This window comes from Camelus bactrianus, chromosome 3, assembly GCF_048773025.1.
Source record: "Camelus bactrianus isolate YW-2024 breed Bactrian camel chromosome 3, ASM4877302v1, whole genome shotgun sequence".
Classification (NCBI taxonomy): domain Eukaryota; kingdom Metazoa; phylum Chordata; class Mammalia; order Artiodactyla; family Camelidae; genus Camelus; species Camelus bactrianus.
Genome location: NC_133541.1, coordinates 108757493 through 108769875, shown reverse-complemented (window position 1 = coordinate 108769875; position 12383 = coordinate 108757493). Strand labels below are relative to the sequence as shown.

Genomic DNA, 12383 nt, shown 5'->3' with positions numbered 1-12383 from the left:
ACAGCAGATTGTTGCTTTGGACTGAGACTTGCCTTGGGAGTATGGCCTGGAGAGTAAAAAAAAAAGGAAGAAAAATATTAGGGATTCTCTCCATGCTGTCTGTCCCACAGGGTCCTCTATTTTAGGTCCTCTAACCAGAAAAGAGGTTTCTCTTTGAGTTTTCCCTGTCTGCATCCACTACATAGTTCCAGAATTTGGGCTCCCCTTCAGTCTAACTGGGAGACATGGGAAGAGAAAAAATCAAGAAATTCACTACCATAATGGCCATTTTTACTGGTTTTGAGCAATTCACCTTCTATTATACACTTTTCAGAGCCCATGTATAGTTGCTTTATGTTTTCTGTCCAGGGCTTTTAGTTTTAATCAGTGTGGGAGATATGATGCAGTGTGCTTACATCATCTGAACAGAACTAGAAGCACTTTATATTTAGAATTTTGGACAGTCATGGCAAAAAGAAGAGTACAGTGGTTGAGCAGATGGCTTTGGAGGCAGAATGTGCCAGAATCTTACTTTAGCCACAGGCTAATCTCTGAACTCTAATTCTTCAACTATAAAATGATGATAATACATGTTCAATAAATATTTGTAGAACATCTACTATCTGCTAATGATTATTAGTATTACAGTTCAGATTATCTTTAGAAACCTTCTATCCCAGTCTCCAGTTTTACAGAAAAGAAGCCTAACCCCAGGGAGGGAAGAGGTCTTGAATTGGGTCACCAGCTGGGAGATGGTCCCAGTCCAGAGACCTTCCCACTCTATGTGAATGGCCATTTATCTCTTTGATTGACTGGGGGCAGGGGAAGTCATCTACTTACTATGATATGGCCTTGTGAAAAGATCCTTTTTAGCTTGGGGAATTTATGCAGCAAAAATGTAAGGCAGGGTAGAAAAGCTCAGGTTGGATTGTCTGCTCCCCACTTAATCCCTTGGACACTTTCCTGAGCACCTGCTACAATTAGGAACATGCACCTAACCCAGAAGAAAGTGGAAAGGCTCAGCCATGACCCTGACACGCACTCCCCTCAAGTGTCTTCCAGTTGCTTGGAGAGGAAGGGGAGGTGCTTATTGGACAAAAAAAGGATTAAAATATACCTAACATAAATTTACCGTCTTAACCATTTCTAAGTGTACAGTTCATTGACACTAAGTACATTCACATTGTTATGCAACCATCATCACCATCCATCTTTTTTTATCTTTCAAAACTGAAACTGTGTACCCATTAAACAATAACTCCCCACTTCTCCTTTCCGCCAGCCCATGGAAACCACCAATCTACTTTCTGACTCTGTGAACTTGACTACTCCAGGGACCTCATATAAGTGGAATCACACAGTATCTGTCATTTTGTGGTTGGCTTATTTCACTTAGCTTAATGTCTTCTAGCATGTGTCAGAATTTCCTTCTTTTTAAAGGCTGAATAATATTCCATTGTATGTATGAACTACTTTTTGTTTATGCATTGCTCCATCAGTGGACGCTTGGGTTGCTTCCAACTTTTGGCTACTGTGAATAATGCTGCTATGAACATAGGTGTACAAATACCTATGCAAATGTCTGCTTCCAATCCTTTTGTGAATATACCCAGAAGTGGCATGCCTTTCTTCTTTATGCTCCTATTCCTCATTCTCCTCTTTTCTTACATAGTGATATTTCTGCAGGTTCTGCCCCTGGAAAACAAGATGAAGGATGCCCGCCGCTTCCCAGTCATCCTGTCTTTGGGGATGTCCATCATTACTGCCTTGTACATCAGCATCGGGACTCTAGGCTACCTGAGGTTCAGAAATGACATCAAGGCCAGCATAACCCTTAACCTGCCCAACTGCTGGTAACTCCATGGGCCCTCAGGCAGTGGGGACTCTGGGCTGGTAGAAATGGGAACACGTAGGTCACTTTCCCCTCCCCTCCACAGATGGCAAACTGAGGTCCACAGGGAGCAGCAGAGCTGTCACTGGAAACCTGGGCTCTGGATTCTCTGTCCATGGAGCTCCTTCACCAACAGCCTCCCATGTTGAGAGAGGCCTTGATAGCTGAGCATGAGGAAGGACCTGATTTAGGAAGAGAGGGGAGAAGTGAGGCCTTGGTCATCTAAGGAGAGAAGGGGCATGGAAAGAGGGCAAGAGACAAGAGGAGCCGGTGGGTGGCTCCCGTTACATTTACTAAGGCTGTTAACAAGTCTTGCAGAGTAGCTAGGATGAAAAAGTAGTAAAACAAGAACCAATTGGGGAAGACCATTAGAATCTGTAAAATTTTTATGTTCAAATGACTGAATTCATGCAGCACTTTGCTGACCCAGACTTCAACAGTGCCATTTTTAAAGACACACAAACTCTTATCACATTGTGCAGCACTTTCTTACATACTGAGGTATGTCATTAATTACAGGATGCCTATCTTTTTAAGGGTCACTTGGAGGCTTAGTTTATCTAAATGGGGCTCCTTTCCCAAACTGATCAATGTCATTCATCAAGCATGTACTGCATCCCAGTTACATGCAGCTGCTAGTCTAGATACATGGGGTGTGGAGGATGCTGATGTGAGTAGACTATGATTTTGAGCTTCACTAACTTCCTCAGCTCATGATCCAACGGGAATGGGGAAGGGATAGTGTATGTACACAAGTGTGACACAGAACAGAAAAGGAAACCTTCCAGAATAGCAGAGAGACCTTGGGGACTTCCAAGGACAGAAAGTTCATCAGAATGGGGCAACAGGGAATCTTCTTGTCCAACAAAACAACTCTACCCAAACCAGGACAACTATAGCTCCTCTGGATCCAGGTCTCAGTTGTACCAACTCTTAGCTCGTGGTCATGTGTGATTTACTTAACCAATCTGACCCTTGGCTTCCTCATCTATAAAGAAGAGTTATCATATGGATTAAGCTGAGTATGTCTAAAAGCATCTGGCATGTAGTGCTTGATCAAAAGATGGGAATTTCAAAAAACAGGTGGGGTTTGCACAGATGGAAATGGAGTAGAGAGGGTGTTCCAGGCCTCAGAACTAGTGTGAGCAAGAAACACAGAAATGTGGATGTTAGTCTTTTTAAGATATGGGCTAAATATACACACAGACACAGACATACAAGTTTATTAAACATGGCAGATACATCTACCACATTAGTGGGCTAAAGGAAAAAAGCCGTATCTCCATAGGTCAAAACATTATAGATAAAACTCAACATCCCCCGTCAGATGCTCTCTCTGCCCGTAATCTGAGGCCTGCAAATAACTCTGCCTTTCCTTTTACCCCCATTCCCCACACAACCCTATTTGTAGACCACCTCTTCCCCCAAGGATTCAGGATTCTGCATTCTTTCAACCTACTAGAAGCATTTGTTGAAGGCCTGCTATGTGCCAAGAGCTTTGGGGGATCCAGAGAATTCCTAAGGACAGACAGAGATCTCAAGGGATGAGATCTTTTACATCCAGGTTTTTTGGTTTTCACCACTTACCACTTGTGCCTCCCTGAGCAAGATACCTGGCCTGAGCCTCTCTTTCCTAAAATCTAAAATTCAGCATCAGGTGATAATGATTTGTAAAGGTGATATATTGAGATAGATAGATAGATAGATAGATAGATAGATAGATAGATAGATAGATAGATAGATAGATAAATGGATATAGATACAGATAGATTGATATCTCCATGCCTGAATTTTTTTTTATTTAGAGATGACCCTCTCAACTGTGCCATTTGAATCTATGGTGCTTCACTCTATTTCCACTGCATGCTCTGCTGTGACTCCCTCTTGGCTCTTAGAAGGTCCTTCCCCATCATTTTTAGACAAGGAAACATTGACCCAAGGGACTGTTCCAAGGTCAGAGTTTAATGTCCAAGAAGGGCTGGTGTCAGAGCACATTGGCCTTAAGAGAGTATTGCTCTGGTTTGTCCTGCAGGCTGTACCAGTCGGTCAAGCTCCTCTACATCATTGGCATCCTGTGCACCTATTCCCTGCAGTTCTACGTCCCTGCAGAAATCATTATTCCCTTTGCCATCTCCAAGGTGTCACAGCGCTGGGCACTGCCTCTGGACTTGTCCATCCGCCTCGTCATGGCCTGCCTGACATGTGAGTAGAAGGCAGAGCACCATGTTGCTCTTTTCCTGAGGGCTGTCAGGAATCTGAAATATGGTAGATGAACCAGCATTGAATGAGTACCAACTGTATTTTAGGGACTGTCCTAAGGCCTTACAAGTAGTAACTCATTTAAGCTTCAGGAACAACCTAATTTTTACATGTTCCTAATTAGACAGATTTACTGGTGTCCAGCTTGAGGGAGTGACAGCTTATCAAATAATAATCATAATAACTGACTTTTATGTTAACACTTACTGTGTGCCGGTCACTGTGCTAAACTCTTTCTATTCCATATTCCATAGTAATTTTTTGTTTTGGGGGGAGGGCAGTAATTAGGCTTATTTATTTATTTACTTATTTATTTAATGGAGGTACAGGGGATCAAACCCAGGACCTCATGCATGCTAAGCACGTGCTCTGCCACTGAGCTATACCCTCCCCACCCCCATATTTCATAGTATTTTATTCAGTCCTTGCAGGAGCTCTTATGAGGTAGTACCATGATAAACCCTACTTTATAAATGAGAAAACTGAAGCAGGGAGTGACAAGTAATTGGGCAGGAAGTGCCAGAGATGGAATTTGAACCCAAGTCATCTAAGTCCAGACCCTTCACCTCCAGGACAGAGATTGAAAATGGCAGCTAGTGAGTCTAGTTTGGCAGCAGAGGTGTATTGTTTCACCCTCACAGCGTTGTATAAATTTGGGCCAACATTAAAAACGTGGAAGAGCTCAGGTACAAATGCAAATTTCTAATGTTTTGGAAGAAAAATAAAATGATTTGGCAGTTCTCCATTGGCAACAGTCAAGTGGAGCTCCTTGCCCCACAATGGGCCCATGTTCACCTGCTGGCATCGGCTGGCTCCACTCATCCCCTCAGCAGCCCTCCCTGTGCTCCAGGCCCTATGATCCAGGGTACCTCTTTCTGCTAGTATTTTAGCAGGGGCAAAGATGATAGAGATTCCTGCATTGTGCGTGGCATGGTCTAATTGTGCCTAAAGTTCCTTTAAATGTGATTCTTGCTCTGCTAAACCAGCCCATATAAGTCATGGGACACTGATTTTCTTCCTTTGAAGTCATTCATTCCCAATTTGCCCTAGGAAGCAAGGGTACTATCATTCAGAATATTAGAGACTCCAGAGGATCAATTAATTTTCCCCAAATAAGAAGATAACAGTTCCTTAGGCATGCATTCCTTTTGCATGCATTGCCCCAGCCAGTACATATGAGTAAATAAACTGAAGCAATAATAAAGATAACTTTTCTAAGTGCTTTACATGAATTAACTCATGTAAAATTAACACCATTTGCAGTATGAACCATGATACCTAAAAAGATCAATACTGTCGCCATTTGGCAGATTAGGAAACAAACTGAGAAAGGGTTGGAGACTTAACAAGACCACACAAAGAGAGGCCAGAATCCTGCCTTCCAGCTCTACTTTGTTCTGTTATACCACACTCTATCACAGGAGACTTGGGGGAGGCTTCTGGGCTTTCTTGATAACCAGGAAGTTTGTCCAATGAGTAAAATTAAAAATGTAAAGACAAATGAACATAAATACAAAACAGAAACAGACTCATAGACATAGAATACAAACTTGTGGTTGCCAGCGAAGAGGGAAGTGGGAAGGGACAGACAGGGAGTTTGAAATTTGTAGATACTGACAGGTATATATAGAATAGATAAACAAGATTATACTGTATAGCACAAGGAAACGTATACAAGATCTTGTGGTAGCTCACAGTGAAAAAGAATGCGACAATTAGTATATGTATGTTCATGTATAACTGAAAAATTGTGCTCTACACTGGAAATTTACACAACATTGTAAACTGACTATAACTCAATAAAATAAAATTTTTTAAAAGTATAGATATATATTACCTGTTGGGTCTAGGAACCTTTGAAGCAAAAATTAATTTTTTTAAATGTAAAAGCCCAGGCCTATAAAACATCCTACTAAAAAAATATATGTATATGTATATAATTTCAAAATCTTTGGGTTTTAGTGTTTCTTTGTTAGATGTTTTCTGACATGTATGTGAAACCTGGAGAAGATACTCCTTTAAAGAGACTCTGATCTTATTCCAACTGAAGACCTCTCTCTCCTATAAATAATTTCACATTCTAATTGTTTGCAGGAAAGAGGTGTTTGTATTCATGTTAATTATTAAAATATTAGCTCCACAAAGGCAGGAGAGTTTTTTTGTCTGTTTTGGACATTGATATTTCCAAACAGCTGGGACAGTTCCCAGCACTGTTATTTAGTGTTATTTATTAAGTAATAGCTTAATCATTGAACATGTAGAGATTTGAAATGCACCTCTCTGGCATAAAAATTATTTTAAGCTAAAAACATTAGAGCTAGTAGCCACAGCAGAGGAAAAAGCTTAATCTAAACTTCCTTTGCTGAATTCAGCAAGAACTTCTGAAAAATACAGGCACCATAAATCCCCTTTCTGGGAGGTTTTCAGCCAGAAAGGAGACTAACCATCATCACAGACTGAGTACTTACTTAAATAAACTATCAGAGAATGTCATACCTTTTACTTGTTCTTTCATGGAAGCTATTTCTCCCTGATCCAGTTCCCCTTATGAAGTGGGTATATAAACCCCTATCTTTGTTTGGGGACCCAATTCTTTGAAGGCTTCCTAGCTCTTAAAAAACGTTGTCTTTCTTCTTGTTAATCTTCTATTGTCAAATTCTCAGGCCCCCAGATCACTGAACCTAAATGAGTGGAGAGAAAGTTTTTCCTCCCAACAATATGAATGTATATATTTGAAAAATAATTATTTGAAAAATGATTTAAAGGAGACGCAACAAAATTTTAATGCATAAATCCAGTGAATGTGATTGAGGGTATTATGGGAGTTTTGACTTTTTCTTTATGTAATTGAATATATGAGAAACATCTGGTTTATGTTTTAAGAAAAGGATTTTTAAAACAAACTTTAAAACTTTGGCTAAGCCTGGAAAGATCCATCTATCCTGTATCATCTCCTGCAGGCATCTTGGCCATCCTCGTCCCCCGCCTGGACCTGGTTCTCTCCCTGGTGGGCTCCGTGAGCAGCAGTGCCCTGGCCCTCATCATCCCGCCCCTCCTGGAGATTGTCACCTACTACTCAGAGGGTATGAGCCTCCTCACTATCATCAAGGACGCCCTGATCAGCATCCTGGGCTTCGTGGGCTTTGTGATGGGTACCTACCAGGCCCTGGACGAGCTGATCCAGTCAGAACATTTTCTCACCTTTCCCAACTCCACCACTTTTACTTAGTGAAAATGGCACTGCTTCTTACCCACCAGCACCTGACTTTTAATGATATAAATCTCTTTTATATGCATTTATATGTATTTTGCTGTTTTACCTTTCTCTGGGCTAAGCCACAATGAAACAAGCACAGACTCACCAGCTACAACGTCTAGATGGTAATTTTTTAACTTTTTTCTTTTCTTCCACCTCTAGCTTTCCACTACATTGAGAGCTCTCCCATGGAAATCTCTTGTTTCCATCCAACTTTTTGGTAATTCACATGATGAATTTCATACCTTGAGGGGGTTATGCAAGAGGAAGCTACCAGGGGGCATCCAAGAAGCAGCAGCTGACAGAAGGAGGTGCAGCCAGCTAAGGCTGATCATGATTTGACAGACAAATGGTTTCCTCTTTTCCAGATATGTTTAAAGAGCAAAGATTAGGAGTGGGGACATATCCATAATCCAGCAAGGTGTCACAGCTCCATTGTCAGAGGAGCTCCATTGCCAGAGGTCCAATGTAAGCTGCAAATCTCAGACAAAAAGGAGCCATCATATTTAAGTCTGGGGCAATAAACCTTCTAAACTACTAGATAAAGTTTGGCCCAGTTTAAAGACCTCAACAAAGGACAGGCATCATGGAAGTGGATGTAACAATGGCAGGCAGGAGAGGATGGACAATGACATTATTTAACATTATTTACCTCTTAATTCTTTTTTTAAATTGAAGTATAGTTGATTTACAATGTTATGTTAGTTTCAGGAGTACAGTAAAGGCCAAAAGGCACATGAAAAATGCAAAAGATGCTCAATATAGCTATTATTAGAGAAATGCAGATTAAAACCACAATGAGGTATCATCTCACACCAGTCAACAAGCATTCTTGATTACCTACACTATGCCAAGCACAGTTCAAAGCTCTTATAGTAGATTATAAAAATAGCCACAGATTCCTCTTGACAGTGTATCTTTGCAGCTTCTCCTATCAAGAGGTGAAATCTATATCTCTACCCTTTGAATCTTTTCTTGGCCTTGTAACTTACTTTGGCCAATGGGACATTAATAAATGTGATGTAAACAGATGTTCGGTGATGGCCTGTGCATCGGGACCTTCATCTCGATGCTCTGTGGAGCCAGGAGCACCAGGTGAAGAAGCCAGGGCTAGCCTACCTGGAGGATGAGAGACCATGCGGAGCAGAAATGAATCATCCCAGGTGAGCCCCATCTCCCAGAACAACCAGCCTGCTGACTTCTGACACGTGAGTGAAGTATCCTAGACTATATACAGCCCTAGTCAAGCTGGCCCAGCCCATAGGTATTGCTCAGATGATTCACAGAATTATGAGAAATAATAAATGTGTTTAGTTTTAAGGTATAAGATGTGGAAGTTTTTATGCAGTGAAAGCCAACTGATACTTCACTCCAAAGAGGATACACGAATGAGTAAGAAAAGAATCTCTGTCCTCAAGCTGACCTGCTGTCTACTGGGAAAGAATGACAGGTCATTAACTAAGTCACTACCATCATAGGTCCTTATAAGGTCAGGGGGACACTTAACTGTTCTGGAGTACTGAGCATGACTTTCCCAGGTGGCACCATTTGAGCTGGATTTTTGAGTAGAACTTGGGTCTCCCAACACTGAATCTGGTCCTCCTTCCTCTCAGTCCTGCTGCCTTGACAATGCTGTGCCTTTCCTCATGTCTGATCTTGGCTGGCAGCCAGGGGCCCCTCAACCCAACACACCACTTCAACTTTCCTGGTGGTTACTGCTCCCTCCATCCCCACTAAAACTACTAAAATTTGGAAAAGGCACCTAGATAAATGAGATGTTGTAGGCAGATCTGTAGTTCATTGGTGGTAGAGAATTTCTCATTACACTCTCTGTGGTTTGGGGGAGTGACCCATGCTTGTTTCAGCCTCGGTTTTAAGGGAACATTTTTAAAAACCCCTTCCTCCTTATTTTCATCCATTATCCTCCCTGCACAACCTTAGGAAGGTATGGAAGGGATAGAGCATCTGTCCTAATTTCCAAGTCCTAGTCTCCTCTTCTTGTGTGTTACTTTCTACCTGCTAGATTTCCAGAAAGTATTTCATGAACACAAGCTCTGTAGTCTGCAGAGTACCTGCTGGGAGATGGGACACTCAGAGCCTGTGCAGTGGTCCACAGCTCACTTGGCCAGAGGGCTGAGTCATCGTTTCTGCACATTGCTTCTGTGTTTTATCAGAAGACCCAAAGGACTTCCACTGATTGGCTCAAGGCCTTGGCAAAGTTCATTTCCTCCCACTGAACTTGTCTTCCACCCTTCTCAACTATCACCCCACCCAACCTTGCTAGATTTAAGATTCTTTTCTCTGTTGTTAAAAAATGGTCACACTCATTCTCCAAGGAGAAGCCCCTACTGTGCAAGATTATCAGATTAATCTTATCATTTAGATCAATTTGGCAAAAGTTACATCTTGGAAAGAAAAAATAAATGTAGTAACATTGGTATAACCAATAAAAGCAAGCTAGAAGGCTCATTAGTAATTGTCAGCAACACTAAAGAATACCAACTGTTAGAATTCTGTTTGATTTATGACAAACCTACAGCCAGCATAATACTCAATGGTAAAAAACTGAAAGCCTTCCCACTAAAATCTGGAACAAAACAAGGATGTCCACTCTCACCACCTCTATTCAACATAGTCTTGGAAGTCCTAGCCACAACAATCAAGCAAGAAAAAGAGATAAAAGAGATCCAAATTGGGAAAGAAGAGGTAAAATTGTCATTGTATGCAGATGACATGATACTATATATAGAAAACCCTAAAAGCTCCACACAAGAACTACTAGAGCTGATAAAAGAATTCGGCAAGGTAGCAGGATACAATAAAATACTGAGGAATATATCTGACCAAGGAGATGAAAGAGTTATACATGGAGATCTACAAAACATGGATTATGGAAATGAAAGATGACTTAAAGAAATGGAAAGATATCTCATGCTCTTGGATTGGAAGAATCAATATTGTTAAAATGGCCCTACTATCCAAGGCAATCTACAGATTTAATGTGATCCCTATCAAATTACCCATGACATTTTTCACAGAACTAGAACAAATAATCCTAAAATTTATATGGAATCATAAAAGACCAGGTATTGCCAAAGCAATACTGAAGAAAAAGAATGAAGCTGGAAGAATAACCCTCCCAGACTTCAGGCAGTACTACAGAGCTACAGTCATCAAAACAGCATGGTATTGGTATGAAAACAGACATATGGATCAATGGAACAGAATAGAGAGCCCAGAAATAAATCCACAGGCCTATGGTCAATTAATCTTTGACAAAGGAGGCAAGAATATACAATGGAGAAAAGACAGTCTCTTCAAGAAGTGGTGCTGGGAAAACTGGACAGCAGCCTGTAAATCAATGAAGTTAGAAAATGTCCTCACACTATACACAAAAATAAACTCAAAATGGCTTACAGACTTAAATATAAGACAAGAAATGAAATCTCCTAAAAGAAAACATAGACAAAACATTCTCTGACATAAATCTTAGCAATGTCCTCCTAGGGCAGTCTACCCAGTCAATAGAAATAAGAGGAAACATAAACAAATGGGACCTAATTAAACTTACAAGGCTTTGCACAACAAAGGAAACCATAAGCAAAACCAAATGACAACCTATGGAATGGGAGAAAATATTTGCAAATGATGTGACTCACAAAGGCTTAATTTCCAGGATATATAAATAGCTCATGCAACTTAATAACAAACAAACAAAAAAAAAACAACCCAACCCAAAAATGGGAGGAAGACCTAAACAAGCATTTCTCCAATGAAGACATACAAATGGCCAGTAGACACGTGGAAAATGCTCAAATCACTAATTATCAGAAAAATGCAAAGCAAAACTACAATGAGGTATCACCTCACACCAGTCAGAATGGCCATCCTTAAAAAGTTCACAAACTAGAGAGGGTGTGGAGAAAAGGGAACCCTCCTACACTGCTGGTGGGAATACAGTTTGGGGCAGCTGTTATGGAAAACAATATGTAGATTCCTCAGAAAACTGAAAACAGATTTACCATTTGATCCAGCAATGCCACTCCTGGGCATATATCTGGAGGGAACTCTAATTTGAAAAGATACATGCACCCAATGTTCATAGTAGCACTGTATACAATATCCAGACATGGAAACAACCTAAATGGCCATCGACAGATGACTGGTTAAAGAAGTTGTGGTATATTTATACAATGGAATGCTACTCAGTGTTAAAAAAGAATAAAATAATACCAATTGCAGCAACATGGATGGACCTAGAGATTGTCATTCTAAGTGAAGTAAGCTAGAAAGAGAAAGAAAAATACCATATAATATCACTCGTATGTGGAATCTAAAAAAAAAAAGGAAAGTATGAACTAATCTACAAAACAGAAACAGACTCACAGACATAGTAAACAATCTTATGGTTACAGGGGAAACGGGTGGGAAAGGATAGATTTGGGAGTCTGAGATTTGCAAATGTTAGCTACTATATATAAAAATGAATTTTAAAAAAGGATTGTTTGAGTGTTATGGGTATTAAATTTCTTTAATCATTGGTACTGGGTTTTAAACACACACACACACACACACACACACACACACACTCTCGTACACACACATAGGCTTCCCCCCTACCCCCACCCTCTATTGATTCTTTAACTTTTGGAGCTTGCTCTTGAATCAAGGGTCATAGAAAATCCTCCCCTCCCTCACTGAGCACTTTTTTTAATGTTAATTTTTTTAAATTGAAGTATGGTCAATTATAATGTGTCAATTTCTGGTGTACAGCACCAGTCATGCATATACATACATATACTCTTTTTCATATTCTTTTTCATTAAAGATTATTACAAGATACTGAATATAGTTCCTTGTGCTATACAGAAGAAACTTGTTTTTTTAAACTATTAAAGTGTTTTGCATGGAATAATCTCATTTAATCCTTACAATGAAACTATGCGGTGTCATTGTCCTCATTTTCAGATAAAGAAACAGACCTAAGAAATTGAGTAA

General features: G+C 40.3%; 1 protein-coding gene across 3 annotated transcripts in view; it reads left to right on the top strand.

Annotated features, from left to right (window-relative positions):
* LOC105080901 (proton-coupled amino acid transporter 2) overlaps positions 1–7358 on the top strand; it is a 62815-nt gene extending 55457 nt beyond the window's left edge. For all 3 annotated transcript variants that reach the window (XM_045506694.2, XM_074360951.1, XM_010970009.3), the window contains 3 exons: positions 1666–1832; positions 3903–4072; positions 7090–7358. In XM_045506694.2, coding sequence (XP_045362650.1) covers positions 1666–1832; positions 3903–4072; positions 7090–7358 — 606 coding nt within the window. The remainder of the gene's footprint in view (positions 1–1665; positions 1833–3902; positions 4073–7089) is intronic.
* Positions 7359–12383: the final 5025 nt, after the last annotated feature.